This window comes from Ovis aries, chromosome 6, assembly GCF_016772045.2.
Source record: "Ovis aries strain OAR_USU_Benz2616 breed Rambouillet chromosome 6, ARS-UI_Ramb_v3.0, whole genome shotgun sequence".
Lineage (NCBI taxonomy): Eukaryota > Metazoa > Chordata > Mammalia > Artiodactyla > Bovidae > Ovis > Ovis aries.
Window position 1 is genome coordinate 86,090,047 of NC_056059.1, and position 16,385 is coordinate 86,106,431.

At 38.6% G+C, this 16,385-nt stretch overlaps 1 protein-coding gene across 2 annotated transcripts in view; it reads right to left on the bottom strand.

Annotated features, from left to right (window-relative positions):
- Window positions 1–16,385, bottom strand: part of LOC101120331 (sulfotransferase 1E1) — a 57,994-nt gene that overhangs the window by 15,694 nt on the left and 25,915 nt on the right. The window contains exons 1-2 of one of the 2 annotated variants that reach the window (XM_027971053.3): window positions 7,241–7,339; window positions 3,686–3,847 (exon numbers count right to left, since the gene is read on the bottom strand). In XM_027971053.3, coding sequence (XP_027826854.1) covers window positions 3,686–3,836 — 151 coding nt within the window. In that variant the 5' untranslated portion in view covers window positions 3,837–3,847; window positions 7,241–7,339. Of the gene's footprint in view, window positions 1–3,685; window positions 3,848–7,240; window positions 7,340–16,385 lie in introns of those variants that run through there. The other variant, XM_042251487.2, reaches the window with a different exon arrangement.

A 16,385-nucleotide genomic window follows, 5' to 3' on the forward strand; every position in this document is an offset into this window, starting at 1 on the left:
CAAAAATGAATTGTGATATTGTACAAGCTGATAACTTATTTGGATCTAAATTTTCACATCTAAAAAGTAAGCACGCTTTCAACCACAGGGTTTCTCAATAGCTTTTATGCCTCAGGTTGAGTCCTAGTGCAAAGACTATAGAAAAGAATAAGTCTGGTCCTTGTCCTGTGATATTCAAGGGCCCTCAGAAGAGTCAGAAACAGTGCTCAATAATTACGCTTCATTTTTCTTAAGATGCTGTAATACAGATGGGCACAGGGATTTAAAGAACTGTTCTTGCCTGGGAGCCTGGTGGGCTGCCGTCTCTGGGGTCGCACAGGGTCGGGCACGATTGAAGTGACTCAGCTGCAGCAGCAGCAGCAGCAAAGGAGGACTTTATGCGCTTCTGCTGTTGCCATGATGTTTCCGCAAGAAAGAAGCGACTTTAGGCAATTGAGTTTGGCCTTAACAAATTGTTGGCAGAAATTCACTAGTTGTGTAAGATAGGAGAGAGCTCTATCAGACAGAAGAACTCTCTCTCCTTTTTTTAAAATCATCGCCAGACATTTACAAATAGTAAAGTGGTGAGGAAATGAATTGGATGTAGCTTGCTTCTGTTGTGACTCTTCTGCGACCCCATGAACTGCAGCCTGCTAGGCTCCTCTGTCCAAGGGATTCTCCAGGCAAGAATACTGGAGTGTGTTGCCATTTCCATCTCCATGGATGTAGATTATAAAACCTAAATCAGAGGCTACTTGAAGGGATGAATGGAGATGAGGATGCAGTGTCAAGCAGACACCAAGCCTACAAAGCCTTGTAATTCATACTAGAGTTCAAGTCATTTCTAAAAGATTTTAAAGGTCATTGCCATACATCAAGCAAGAAAGCAAGGTTATAAGGATCATGTTTTGGAAGAATTCCTCTAGTGGCAGAGTAAATACAATAATGGAATGAAGGGTCATAAGAAGGTGACAAGGAAACTAGAAACTGACTCTGAGGCATATCTATGAGACTAAAAGGGCAAAACAGATTGATTGATTGAATATGGAAGATGAAGAAGTTAAGAGAACCTGATTCTGAAATAGCACTCATATGTCCTCGGTTTTGTGCTGACATTGGTCCAGACAGGAAAGAGAATGGAAGAACACTTTAGAGTCAGAATAACCTAAGGTATATTAAACGTTTGACATATTTAAGTACTAATTGGAACAACCACATAGAGAAGAAGTCTGGATTGGACTTTCTAATTTCTAAAGTTCTAAGATTGTAAGACTATGACTAACAAGTTAATTTCAGGAAAATACAGAATAGAGCTTCAGAGATGGACATTAGAAAGAGGAACTTATTAGCTAAAAAGTGCTAATTTTTTAAAAAATCCATGAAAAATACTTATACTTTCTCTATACAGCAATGACAACAATGACATAAAGACAGAAGGGTAATTTTAAATTTTACTGATGGTTCTATAGTCACCCATCTATATTATGTGACTTTCTTATATGGCCAACAATACCCATTTATCACTGTGCTGCTCAAATTATATGTACAGATTGTGGTTTTAGAACAGAGCTATCAGTTCAGCTCAGTTCAGTCACTCAGTCATGTCAGACTCTTTGCAACCCCATGTATTGCAGCACACCAGGCCTCCCTGTCCATCACCAACTCCCGGAGTTCACTCAGATTCACGTCCATTGAGTCAGTGATGCCATCCAGCCATTGCATTCTCTGTCGTCCCCTTCTCCTGCCCCCCGTGTGTCTCAACATCAGGGTCTTTTCCAATGAGTCAACTCTTAGCATGAGGTGGCCAAACTATTGGAGTTCCAGCTTTAGCATCAGTCTTTCGAAAGAACACCCAGGTCTGATCTCCTTTAGGATGGACTGGTTGGACCTCCCTGCAGTCTAAGGGACTCTCAAGAGTCTTCTCCAACACCACAATTCAAAAACATTAATTCTTTGGCACTCAGCTTTCTTCACAGTCCAACTCTCACATCCATACTTGACTACTGGAAAAACCATAGCCTTGACTAGACAGATCTTTGTTGGCCAAGTAATATCTCTGCTTTTTAATATGCTATCTAGATTGGTCATAACTTTCCTTCCAAGAGTAAGTGTCTTTTAATTTCATGGCTGCAATCACCATCTACAGTGATTTTGGTGCCCCAAAAAATAAAGTCTGACACTGTCTCCACTGTTTCTTCATCTATTTCCCATGAAATGATGGGACCAGATGCCATGATCTTCGTTTTCTGAATGTTGAGCTTTAAGCCAATTTTTTCACTCTCCTCTTTCACTTTCATCAAGAGGCTTTTTAGTTCCTCTTCACTTTCTGCCATAATGGTGGTGTCATGTGTATATCTGAAGTTATTGATATTTCTCCCAGCACTCTTGATTCCAGCATGTGCTTCTTCCAGCCCAGCGTTTCTCATGAGGTTCGTGACATTGTACAGGAGACAGGGATCAAGTCCATCCTCATGGAAAACAAATGCAAAAAAGCAAAATGGCTCTCTGAGGAGGACTTACAAATAGCTGTGAAAAGAAGAGAAATGAAAAGCAAAGGAGAAAAGGAAAGATATAAGCATCTGAATGTAGAGTTCCAAAGAATAGCAAAGAGAGATAAGAAAGCCTTCCTCAACGGTTAATGCAAAGAAATAGAGGAAAACAACAGAATGGGAAAGACTAGAGATCTCTTCAAGAAAATGAGAGATACCAAGGGAACATTTCACACAAAGATGGGCTCCATAAAGGACCGAAATGGTATGGACCTAACAGAAGCAGGCGATATCAAGAAGAGGTGGCAAGAATACACAGAAGAACTGTACAAAAAAGAGATTTATGACCCAGATAATCACGATGGTGTGATCACTCACCTAGAGCCAGACATCCTGGAATGTGAAGTCAAGTGGGCTTCAGAAAGCATCACTACGAACAAAGCTAGTGGAAGTGATGGAATTTCAGTTGAGCTATTTCAAATCCTCAAAGATGATGCTGTGAAAGTGCTGCACTCAATATGCCAGCAAATGTGGAAAACTCAGCAGTGGCCACAGGACTGGAAAAGGTCAGTTTTCATTCTAATCCCAAAGAAAGGCAATGCCAAAGAATGCTCAAACTACCATACAATTGCGCTCATCTCACACGCTAGTAAAGTAATGCTCAAAATTCTCCAAGCCAGGCTTCAGCAATACGTGAACTGTGAACTTCCAGATGTTCAAGCTGGTTTTAGAAAAGGCAGAGGAATCAGAGATCAAATTGCCAACATCCATTGGATCATCAAAAAAGCAAGAGAGTTCCAGAAAAACATCTATTTCTACTTTATTGACTATGCCAAAGCCTTTGACTGTGTGGATCAAAATAAACTGTGGAAAATTCTTCAACAGATGGGAATACTAGACCACCTGACCTGCCTCTTGAGAAACCTGTATGCAGGTCAGGAAGGAACAGTTAGAACTGGACATGGAACAACAGACTGGTTCCAAATAAGAAAAGGAATACGTCAAGGCTGTATATTGTCACCCTGCTTATTTAACTTATATGGAGAGAACAGAGCTATAATATGCCACTATCGTCTGTGTATATACCAGAACTTTTATAATCTGTCATTTAATACGGAGAATGAATGTGGGAGAAATGGCTTAATATTTAACAGAAACGGTGGATTTTTCTTTTCTAGGTGAAAAGGGAACAACTTTGACATAACAAAGAGACTTACCAGATTTGGGATAGGTGACAATGACAACGTCATCTGGTTTTGCCTCAAATTTCTCCACATTATGCCAACACTTGATAAATTTTTTATACAATGGCATTCCACCGATTCTGCCGAAGTAATCTTTATAGGCAGGTTTGGAAGAACTCATCATGGAGTGGTACACTGAAAGAAAAAAAGGTATGTTTTCCACTTCACGTGCACTTTAAGTGGTTTTAATATGAATAGTAGTCCTGTGCATCAAATTTCTCTTGGGTGTCTAGCATTTCTTTCATGTTGAACAAATAGGGTAATAATATTAAAGAAATGTATAACATAGCCTTGTTGCTTTAAGAGTTTCTAATCCTATTACTAGAGAAGGCAGTGGCACCCCACTCCAGTACTCTTGCCTGGAAAATCACATGGGCGGAGGAGCCTGGTGGGCTGCCGTCTATGGGGTCGCACAGAGTCAGACATGACTGAAGTGACTTAATTCTAACATATAAAAGAATAAGTAGTGCAAAGCACAAAAATGTTACATGTCTTAAAACTATGCACAAAATGTGTGATACATTGAGTAGAGCCTTGATTTCTCTGTCAAAACTGATAAGACATATAAAAAGACTAACAGATTGAGAAAATGCAGCAATATTTTGGCAAAAAATCCCTTTACTTAATTCTGTATACATTAAATAACAATAAATTTTAATGGCCATATTTGATAGCTATTGCCAGATGTCAAAGTCAAAGCTTTCTTTGATCCTGAATATGTTCCACTCAATGAAAAAATTAAAATAAAATGCTTGGTGAGTATATTAAAAAGATGAAAATAATGACACTGTAATGGATATGTCTAAGACATGGATTCTTGAAGGTACAAAAGATTTTTGTATGACCCCCTAGCATTACTTATAGTTTTCTCTCTCACTTCATCAGTAAAGTTGACACTCTCATTGAGTGACTTGTGTGAAAATTATAAGGTTAAACAACATGGTTATCATTGACAGTGCCTGATCCCATGATACCTCATTTCATGTTCAGAGTAAGCCTTAGACTTTTTAATTAGACAAACTTTCCTTTATTGCCTTTCAACTTCTCTCATTACCTTTTTCCTCTGCAAACTTACTCCATTCTGAGTTTGTGATATAGCATCTCAACAAATGTTATCCTTCTTTGATATTACCCTCACAGGATCTCCTTTATTTTTCTTTTAAGACTTGAGGTATTACTGAGTAAAGTGAGGCTCATCATGCCAGAGAACTGGGCAATATTCAGTTACAAGACTGCCTCAGGACTGTTGTTATTGTTTAGTAGCTAAACCATGTCCAACTCTTTGCAATTCCATGGGCTGTAGCCCTCCAGGCCCCTCTATCCATGAGATTTCCCAGCAAAGAATACTGGAGTAGGTTGCCATTTCCTTCTCTAGGGGATCTTTGGGATCTTCCCAATCTTCCTGACCCAGGGATCAAACCCACATCTCTTGCACTGGCAGGCAGATTCCTTCCCACTGAGCCACCAGGAAAGCCCATAGTTTCTGCAGTACAACAAAGTGAACCAGCTATAGGTACACATACATTCCTTTCTTTTTGAACCTCCCTTCTGCCCTCCATCTCACCCCTCTAAGTTATCACAGAGCACTGAGCTAAGCTCCCTCTGCTATACAGCAGCTTCCCACTAGCGGACTGTTTTACACATGGTAGGACCTCCCTTTTATCCACTGTCAAAAAAAAAAAAAAAAACACAACCCTGTAGGATAAGTTGTTATATTCTCATACACATGATCGAACCCAGGTCTCCTGTGTCTCCTGCACTGCAGGATGATTCTTTACCTGCTGAGCCATCAGGGATGCCTGTAGCCTGCCAAACTTCTCTCTCTATGGGATTTCCCAGGCAAGAATAGTAAAGTGGTAACCATTCCCTTCTCCAGGGGAATCTTCCAGGGATTGAACCTGGGTCTCCTGCATTGCAGGCAGATTCTTTACCATCTGAGCCATCAGGGAAACCCCTAAAAATCTGTACATCAAAGATATTTTATAACTTTTCATGTTTTGATGTTTCATAAGTTTATTGGTTATTTTAATCATTTGGGTCAATTTTGTCTATCAGAAGTGGTTTTTTTTTCCTAAATGATATATAGCAGGTAATTTATGATTGATTTATAAATTGAAGATATCTGAAGTGTTCCCATTTTATACTGCCAGTTGTTTTTTTTAATGGTTTATATAGAAATTTATTGCTCATATAATCACTAGGGGAAAAAAAATGTGTACAAAAGGCATACCTTGTCCTGCCTATTGATTTGTTTATTCATATGAACAACTTGCTTGGTGTTCTGCCAGGTTTGTAAGAATTGGCTTATAGTCAAGTGGGAGTAGCTGATTTATTATCAAAAACAGTTGGCTGACTTCTGACTGACCCTTCATGGTCAATTTTAATCTCAGGGTTAAACTAGGTGGCATATAATAAAATCTCTTGCTTTGTTTAGCTTCTTTTGGTAAGCGGTCTCATCTTGTAATGTACAGATTCACCTCCAGCTGCTTTTTTCTTTCTCAAAAGACATAGTTCAGTTCAAAATTGTCAACTTCATTCCCTAACTGAGTGTGTAGGGTGCTATTGTCTAGAAACACTGACTAAAAATTATTAGAATTGTGATTCATGAATTCAGTAGAGGAAAGAAATATGTTTCTTCTTTTCTTTGTATTTCCCCTTCCCTTCCTCTTTCTTTCTCTCTTTCTCCACCTTCCCCTCCTCTACTCCCCAGTCTGCCTTTCATTCAGCGAGTATATGCTCTGTGAGTTCCTCTGCTGTTAACAGGCACAGTGATAAGTCTGAATATCAGGATGAGTACTGATGCAAAGGCCTTGCTTCAGCCTCACCTTCTACAACCTAATTTGGATTTGAGCAACGTGGCTGAAAGGAGAGAATATCCTTTTGGACACTTTTCTATCCTGAACCATAGTACTGTGTCACAAAATAGATGCTAAAAAATCTTTATTAAACTCAATTGTTTCATTGTTAGATCAAATCTCTTCAGGTTTTCTAGTATCCACTAACAATTCCTAAATGAAACAGCCACTGTCCTGCCAATGGTGTACCTTTTCAACTACTTACTAAGGACTTGGATTTCTGCTCTTGAAGGTCAAATATCTCTCACTTAAAAATAACAGTAATATTTGCAAGTTCCCTGTTAGTAACAGATTGCTTCTGACATATTTCACAGAAGTAAACATCTGACTAGAATTCAGTCTCCACTTTAACTTTTCTATTCTGCTTGCTTTGTTCTCACTTCAGTAAAATAGAGAACCTGTTTAACATGCAGGATTTACAAGGCAACTATGATACTAAGTTTTATGTTAAAACTCTTTAATTTAAACAGCAAAACATTATATAAATATATTATTTTTAATGATAAGTGATCTTTTATCACAAAGTGATTATTTGCTTTACACTAAGTAAAATATTGATAAAAAACTTTATTTTCTATATTTCCTTTTTAATATAGTTTTATAATAAGTAATTCTGTATTTTCTATATCTGAAATCCAAATATTAATATCAGCAATAATAATAGAGATAAAACCTGTCCAGATGATCCTGTGACAGAAACTGGGTGATCCAATTCAGTTTTCTTCAATCCCCACTCAGGTTTCAAGCTGCAAAAACAGATGAGAACTACTGTGCATTTGGAATGTTTCTGGTGAGTTTTTATTCTGAATACCAGAGAAGGAGGCGGAGATTAACTTGTGAGTCTAGGCTTTCTGGATTTCGTGAGGCAATGGGGTAAAACAAATATGGAATCATACCTGCTGGTGCAGTGAGCCACACAGTCATATTTATTCGCACAGATATTAGAGGTTCTCCAGTTATTTATCATTCTTGGCTCTTAGGCAAATTTCTAAATTTGCCAGTAGCCATCACTGGGTTAAGGAGAAGGAGGAAAAGGAAGTAAAGGTAAAGATGAGGAAGAAAAATGTAAGCAGGATGGAGCAAAATATAAGAGAATTTGTAAGAGAATGTCACTTACTCAATCAAAGGGTGAGGTTGACTTTTGAAAGATTAAACTGCCTAGAGGAGAAAGAAAAGAGAAGAAAATGACCCCGCATCAGAAGACCTAGATTAGCTTAGGGAGACTTTTCAAAAAGGGATTTATAGTACTTGCTTGTGTCTTAACAGGTCACTTGGAAAACACATTTTATCTAAAAATCTCTGCCTTTAACTCTTGAGCAACCCTGAAAATCAAAAACAGATGACAGCTAAAGGAATAATGCAATAGAACTCACCTTTGGATTACTGTTTTTAAAATCTCACTTATCTCTGCTCCCAATCACATGCTCAATGATATAGTGTGGAATTTCCAGGTAAAGTTAGTCATTGACAGCATTGAAATTTAGATAAGAGAATGAGAAAAATGGACTTGCAGGACACTATGCTAAATAAAATAAGTCAGACAGAAAGGCAAATCCTGTATGACATCACTTGTATGTGGAATCTATAAAATACAACAAACCAGTGAATATAACAATAACAAAAAAAGCAGTCACGCAGATGTAGAGAACAAACTAGCTGTTACCAGGGGGGAGAGGGAAAGAAGGAGAGGAAAGATAGGCATAGAGGATTAAGTGGTACAAACTAGCAGCTATAAAATAAGCTTCAAGGATATACTGCACAAGACCAGGAATATTGCTTATATTTTATAATATTTCATATATATATATATATATATACACACACACATAATATTTTGACTACTCCAAAGCCTTTGTGGATCACAACAAACTGTGGCAAGTTCTTCAAGAGATGGTAATACCAGACTACCTTACCTGCTTCCTGAGAATCTGCATGCAGGTCAAGAAGCAACAGTTAGAACTGGACATGGAACAATGGACTAGTTCCGAATTGGGAAAGGAGTAAGTCGAGGCTATATATTATTACCCTGCCTGTTTAATTTATATGCAGAGTACATTATGTGAAATGCTGGGCTGGATGAAGCCCAAATCAAAATTGTAAGGAGAAATATCAATAACCTCAGATATGCAGATAGCACCACTCTTTGGGCAGAAGGTGAAGAAGAACTGAAGACCCTCTTGATGAAGATGAAAGATGAGAGTGAAAATGTTGGCTTAAAATTCAACATTCAGAAAACTAAGATCATGGCATCTGGACCCATCACTTCACATCAAATGAATGGGGAAACAATGGAAAGAGTGAGAGACTATTTTTCTGGCCTCCAAAATCACTGCAGATGGTGACTGCAGCCATGAAATTAAAAGATACTTTCTCCTTGGAAGAAAAGCTAGGACAGAATATTAACAAGCAGAGACATTACTTTGCCAACATAGGTTCATTTAGTCAAAGCTATGGTTTTTCCAGTAGTCATGTTTGGATGTGAGAGTTTGTCTATAAAGAAATCTGAGCACCAAAGAATTGATGCTTTTGAACTGCAGTAAGAATTGATGTTTTTGAATTGCAGTGTTGGAGAAGACTCTTAAGAATCCCTTGGACTGCAAGATCAAACCAGTCCATCCTAAAGGAAATCAGTCCTAAATATTCATTGGAAGGACTGATGCTGAAGCTAAAACTCCAATACTTTGGTCACCTGATAAGAAGAACTGACTCACTGGAAAAGACCTTGATACTGGGAAAGATTGAAGGTGGGAGGAGAAGGGAACAACAGAGGATGAGATGTTTGGATGGCATCACCAACTCAATGGACATAAGTTTGATCAAGCTCCAGGAATTGCTGATGGACAGGGAGGCCTGGTGTGCTGCAGTCCATGGGGTCACAAAGAGTACAGCATAACTGAGAGACTGTACTGACTGAACTATAATAATTGCAAATGGAGCATAATCCTTAAAGATTGTGACTCACTATATTGTACACTTGTAACATAGAATATTGTACATCAGCTATACTTCAAATCAAGAAAAGGCCAAGGTTTCTTTGTTTTTTTTTTTTTTGTTTTTTTTTTTTCATGTCTCTGCACTTACTCTTTTCAGTGGAGGATATTCTCCTTTGCTCTACCTTATACCCTCATCAATACCTCCAACTCAGTTAGTTCAAAACCTGACTAGTTCTCATTTATTTCTTGTCTTTAATTTGATTGCACTTACTTTGAAAGACCTTTCCTAACTTTTGCAAGACTGAATATCCCTTCAAATGGCCTTTGAAACTCTGCTCTTATTTTATTGTGCCAGAATTAAAATGTACTTGTCCAATTTCCTTATTAGTCTGTGTATACATTTAAAACAGGGTGATATTTGGTAATTAGCTCACAGGCTGGACATTGGATACATATTAACAGAGTGAAAATGGCTGATGTGTTAAAAAAACAACAACAACAACAACAACTAAAGTTAAGAGAACTGCCATTGTTAATGACAAAAGACATTAATATCCAGCCCTACCCAAAATAAAATAAACGAATGGTTTTTGAGAAATGGCAATTTTTTATGATAGAAGAAAATCAAAATAGAGCAGGGTTAAACAGAGGCTTATTTTTAACTCGCATGTCTTTTGCCTTTATGTACTTTGTCATTTTCCTTTTTTTATTTGTGTTATGTTAAAAGATGTAATTGTTAAATATACAAGTTTAATATAGATTGTAATATTCAATACTATTGCATAGCTTAATTTTAAAATTATCATCATTTAATGATAAGGATCTGTAAGATTTCTATCATTGTTTACCAAGATATTCTTTGATCCAAAACGTCAGGATATAAGCATAGGCTAATTGGAACAGATTTAGCTTTCAAGCCATCTCTCTTATCTTTCAGTTGTAAGCAATTGGCTGTAAAGATATTACAAATGGGTCTAAACCATGTGACGCTGGCAGCCACTGAAGTCTAAAACACATTTATCCTTAGAAAATATCTTTCAAATGATGAGGATTCATTTACTAATAAAAAAAATATGTGTGAAAGTATGTTGTTGTTTATTCGCCAAGTTGTGTCCACCTCTTTGCAACCTCACAGACTGTAGCCTGCTAGGCTCCTCTGTCCACGGAATTCTCCAGGCAAGAACACTGGAGTGGGTTGCCATTTCCTTCCCCAAGGTATCTTCCTAACCTAAGAATCAAACCCCCGTATCTATTAAGTCTCCTGCCTTGGCAGGCGGATTCCTTACCACTAGCTCCATTTGGGGCACTGAGTTCACCTAATGTGTGTTAGATAGCTACTATAACCTGAAGGGTGCAAAAGAAAAGTTTTGCCCTAAAGAACTTTCTGTATAATCTTATAAAGTATGAATCACATAGTTTAAAATAAGAATGGGCCTTAAAATAATGCAAGAGATACGGATTTGATCCCTGAGTCAGGAAGATCCCCTGGAGCAGAAGAATGGCTACCCACTCCAGTATTCTTGCCTGGAGAATTCCATGGACAGAGGAGCTTGGTGGGCTACAGCCCATGGGATCACAAAGAGTCAGACATGACTGAACGACAACAGACACACACACACACAGTTTAATTAAGGTTCATTTTTTGTGTGTTGCACATTTCTGTGAATGTTGACAAATTAATGCCAAGCATCTGCCATTATGGTATCATACAAAATAGTTTTGCCCTAGCCCCTCACAATAATATCTTATGCTCCACCTCTTCCTCCTGCCTCCCCTCCTGTGAACTTCTGACAATCGCTGATAATTTATCCTATCTGTAGTTCTGACTTCAGAATGCCATATAGTTGAAGTCAAAGAGCATGCGTAGCCTTTTTAGACTGGCTTCTTGACTTAAAGCGATGTACATTCAAAGTTCCTCCATGTCTTTTGATCATTTAATACCTCATTTATCTTAATTGCTGAATGATATCCTGTTATCTGAAGGTACCAGAATTTATTTATTTACTCACCTATTAAGGGACGTCTTGGCTGCTTTAGCTTTCAAAGTTATCAGTAATGCTTCTATTAACATTCATGTGCAGGTTTTTGTGTGGAAATAAGTTTGCACCTCATTTGTGCAAATATGTAGCAGTGTGAGTGCTAAACCAAATGGTTACGACTATATTTAGCTTTGCAAGAAACTGTCACTGTTGCTGTACCATTTTGCACTCCCACCAGCAATGAATTAGAGTTCCTTTTGCTGTACATCTTCACTAGTATTTAGAATTGTGAGAATGTTGGATATTATCTGATTAAAAGATAGGCTGTGTTTAATGTTTGCTGTTGTGTTATAGACTTTAGTTTCCTCTAGTGTTCTTGCTTTGATCTCCATTATCTTTTACCTCCCCTTTATGAGACAGGAATGCCAAAAGGGCTGTAGTTGAGTATTCCCCTTCCCCTATATCAGATAAATTGCTGGTAAGATGTTTCTCCTTAGCCAGAAGGCCCTTATTATGGAGAACACTCTAGGTTTATTTTTAAATGGTTATTTTTTCCCTCCCTCTGCCTGAACCCAGGCGGTCTTCCTCCATTGGTTCTTCACCATGATAATCTGATTGAGACTTGGAAGTAAAATTCACAGAAGTGAAAGGTTGTTGTTGAATCACAACACTGGGATTCTTGGCCCCCGGAGGAGAAGGATTCAATCCGGGGCCAGAGACAAGGCTTGATAGCTCAGAGCTTTTGTGTAACAAAGTTTTATTAAAGTATAAAGGAAATAGAGAAAGCTTCTGACATAGGCATCAGAAGGGGGCAGAAAGAGTACCCCCTGCTAGTCTTTAGCTGGATGTTATATAGTCACCAGCAGTCTGTTAATGAAAGAAAGGAATGTCTCAAAACTTAGAATGGCACCAGGCCCCTCACCCATAAGATGTAATTTTGGATAATCTTGGCTCCAAATGGTTTATCTTGGGCCATAAAAGGATTAACTTGAATCTTGAAGAAGGGCAGAGCACCATATAAATAGTGTCATTTACATAGATTAAAGGAACAATATCAGAGTATAACATACTGGTTTATCAAGTAGGTTCTGAGCCCAAAAGGTGGAACCGACTTGAAGACAGAGTTTGGGGTAAATGCATAGTACATTAGCATAGCTCAAGATAAACATTTCCATAAGAAAAAGGCATTGGTTAACTTCAGGTGAAACCAGGTGTCATGGCAACACAGAATTTTAAGAGAAACTTCCTTTTAAATTTGTATAGAGAAGGAAAAAAATATCGTTTGTTTTTTCTTGCCGCTTAAGGGAGATAAAAATGTCTGACACTTGCAGGCTATTTCTTCCACTTGGAGACCCCTGACCTTCTTGCCTGTTACCCTCTCAGAAGCCTGGAGAGTTTCTCTAACTGAGCCCTCCAGCGTTTTTAACTCTTAAATTACAGCAAACTGTTGTTGCTGTTCAGTCGCTAAGTTATGTCCAACTCTTTATGACCCAACAAACTGCAGCACACCAGGCTTTTATCAGCCTCTGCCACCCTCTTTTCCTCTTGCCCTCAATCAGTCCCAGCATCAGGGTCTTTTCCAATAAGTCAGCTCTTATATGCCCAGCCTCCTCCAGCATTTCATCAGTTCCTACCAGTTACTGGCTCCAAATCTTTCATCGGATCTTATTCTATGGATTCTGTCTTTCTAGGTTTGGGAACTGCAGTTTTCCCTATGACCTCATTTCTTTGATAGATCTAAGAAGTCTTATTGATTTCCAATTCAGTTTCTTTTTTTTTTCCTTGTGAGGATGTGATTCGTTATTTGTGCTCATGCTAAGTCACTTCAGTCATGTCCGACTCATTGCGACCTTATGGACTATAGCCCGCCAGGCTCCTCTGTCCATTGGATTCTCCAGGCAAGAATACTGGAGTGAGTTGCCGTGACCTCCTCCAGGGGATCTTCCCAGCCCATGGACTGAACTTCATCTGCCGCTCCTGCGTGGCAGGTGGATTCTTTACCGCTGAATCATGGTTGGGGGCAGGGGGGAAGCCTGTTTGACTATTTACATGCTCTTTATATATTACACCTGAATCCAGGGGTCTGACAGCTCTTTAACACATCCATGCAGCTTCACTTTTCGATATTCCATGAGCCTGAAAAAGTAAAGTGACTACAGTCTTCTCCCACTCCTGAGAAGTCCGAGAGAGTCTTATCAGGAAAGAGAGACACAATCATTAACTTTTTAGTAGCGCTCAGTTGAGCACATAGGTTCTTTGAAATTTTCGATAATTTGAATGCCAGCGACTTATAAAACTCAACATCTTTGTTTATCTTAATGAAAGATAAGAATTTTCATTAAGAATTTTTGGAATTCAGGGTTTTTCAATGTCAAATTTAGTACTTTACTTTTCATTTCTATCAGATACATATTTACTATCCAATTGATAGAGTTAGCCTTAAAGTACAGTGGTTGTTGGCTATAAACTGTACTGTTAATTTCAACTTAGCTTTATCCAATAGACAATGTTGCACATTTGAAAGTAATACAACAATATAAAATAGACTATAATTCATAACATTTTTGCCACATGCGTCATGACATAGTGTGATATTGTTATACTTTAAAAATGGCACTGATAATTTTGTGAATACTTTAAAAGTCTTTCACTTTATGGTCTGTTTTTTCACGGCTTTCTTTATTTTGGGAGGTGGTTACCCTTGAGTTCAAGGAAGCATCAGCTTCCAGAAAGATTGTGAAATCCTATGTCCCTCTTGTTTTGATTCCCTTCCTCCTTGATGGTCTCATTCTCAGAGATGATACCAATTCACAAGTTTAAGTTTCTCCAGTTTACCACTTTCTGAACACTCTATTCCCAATTTGTGGCAAATGAAAAATCATTTTGTTACAGTATTAATACTATACTTTTATAGTAAGTGAGTCTTGTTACTGGTCCAATGTTAGTCTGTAGCTAGTAACTGGCTTTTTCTTTACTCATGGGCCTACAGCAGCAACAATGCAATTAAAAAAAAAAAACAGTGAAATATGGAGTATACCTTCTATATGCCACCCAGTTTGTGTCCAGTTATGTGATCTTCACATATATCCTATACAAGTGCATCCTACAACCCTGTCCTGAAATATGCAGGTGTAAGTACAACTGTGATTTGGAAACCAACTATGTCAAGAAGCTTCATGGTAAAGAGAGAGTGAAGTCAGTCTTCATCTTTAAAATGATGCAGATTTGAATTATATTTCATGATTACAAAGAAAAAATATACATAATCACAGAACAGATAGGCAGAAAGTGCTAGGACAATGAAATTCAGGGAACATGGGCAGAAGGTAATAGAAAGGTGGGTGTTAGGAGTCAGAAACTGGAGCACATGGTAATTTATGAGTCAGATATCTGGCAGTCACACAAGAGCAGAAAGACCGAGCAGATGATAGAGATATTGCTACAAACCTAGAGCTAAGAAGCAGGACTAATTCTCAGACAGACAGAAAAAAAGTCTGGTTTGTATAAGAGAAGAATTTAACATATCCAGATAAGGATTCAGGTGTGGGGAAGAAAAGTGAGAAACCTGGGATATAATGCAGGTTTTGTCATAGGACAGTCCCTGATCTAATTTGTGAAACTACTAAAATTATCTAATGTTTCATGAGGGTTTATCATGTCTCAGGAACTACACTCAGTACTTTTCACAGATTATCTCTTTTCATCCTCACTTCAACCCTTGGAGTTAGTATTTCATAATCATTTTAAGACAAAAGAATTGAAGCTTAGTTAAGGTGCTGTTGTTAGTCACTCAGTCATATCCAACTCTCTGTGACTGCATGGACTGTGGCCCACCAGTCTCCTCATCCATGGGATTTCCCAGCAAGGATACTGGAGTGTGTTGCCATTTCCTTCTCCAAGAGATCTTCCTGACCCAGGAATCAAACATGCATCTCCTAAATTGCAGGAGGATTCTTTTACCACTGAGCCAGTAGGGAAGCCCTCAGTTAGGTTAGGTAAGCGGCAGAAATTTATAGCCACTAAGTGGCTGACTTGGGATGTGAACCCTAGCCAACTGACCCAAGAGCCCATTCAAAGACTTAGCCCAATAGCAGCTAAGTGTCTTCACTTCCCTGCGCCATTTCCAGCTTCTTCTGAATTCCTCCTCTTTCCTACCAGGATTGGCCTCAGGGCATGAGGAGATGCCACAGCTGTGGAAACCAGGAATATTTTTGGAAAGTGAGAAGAGACTCTTTTAGATATTGCCCAATTGCTTAATCAAGTCCAGTAATTCTCTAATCTCTAATCAGTTTACTGAATTCTTGCTAGCTCCCAATAGTTCTGTTCTTTGATGAGATCACCTAGTTACACCAAATCTGAAAGGGGCAGGACATCATCACAATCATTCTAACCTACCTAAGGCCTTCTGCCTCTGTATATAAAGTGTGTGTTTGCTCAGTCACTCAGTCATGTCTGACTCTGCGACCCTTGGACTGTAGCCCAGCAAACTCCTCTGTCCATGGGATTTCCCAAGCAAGAATACTGGAGTGCATTGCCATTTCCTTCTCCAGGTGATCTTTCCAATACAGGGATCAAACTTGTGTCTCCAGCATCTCCTGTGTCTCCTGCAATGCAGTCTGATTCCTGATCACTGAAAGGTTGGGGACGCCCTGGGCACAGAGACTCAAGTGTAATTTGCATGTTCCCATTGCTCGTAGGAATCTCATAATCAACTACACCAGGGGACTGGTGAACTGGAGCAATACCTGAATATCTGAAGCCATGGAAATAGTTTTCATCTATGATGGTCCACTGCAACTGTGGGTTTCTTCTCTGATCTCTAAAATCAGTTCACTTTCTATTTTTTTGGCCATCTCCTAAGAATTCTACCTTGAATCTTGATCCATTCCTCTACTCTCTCAATTTC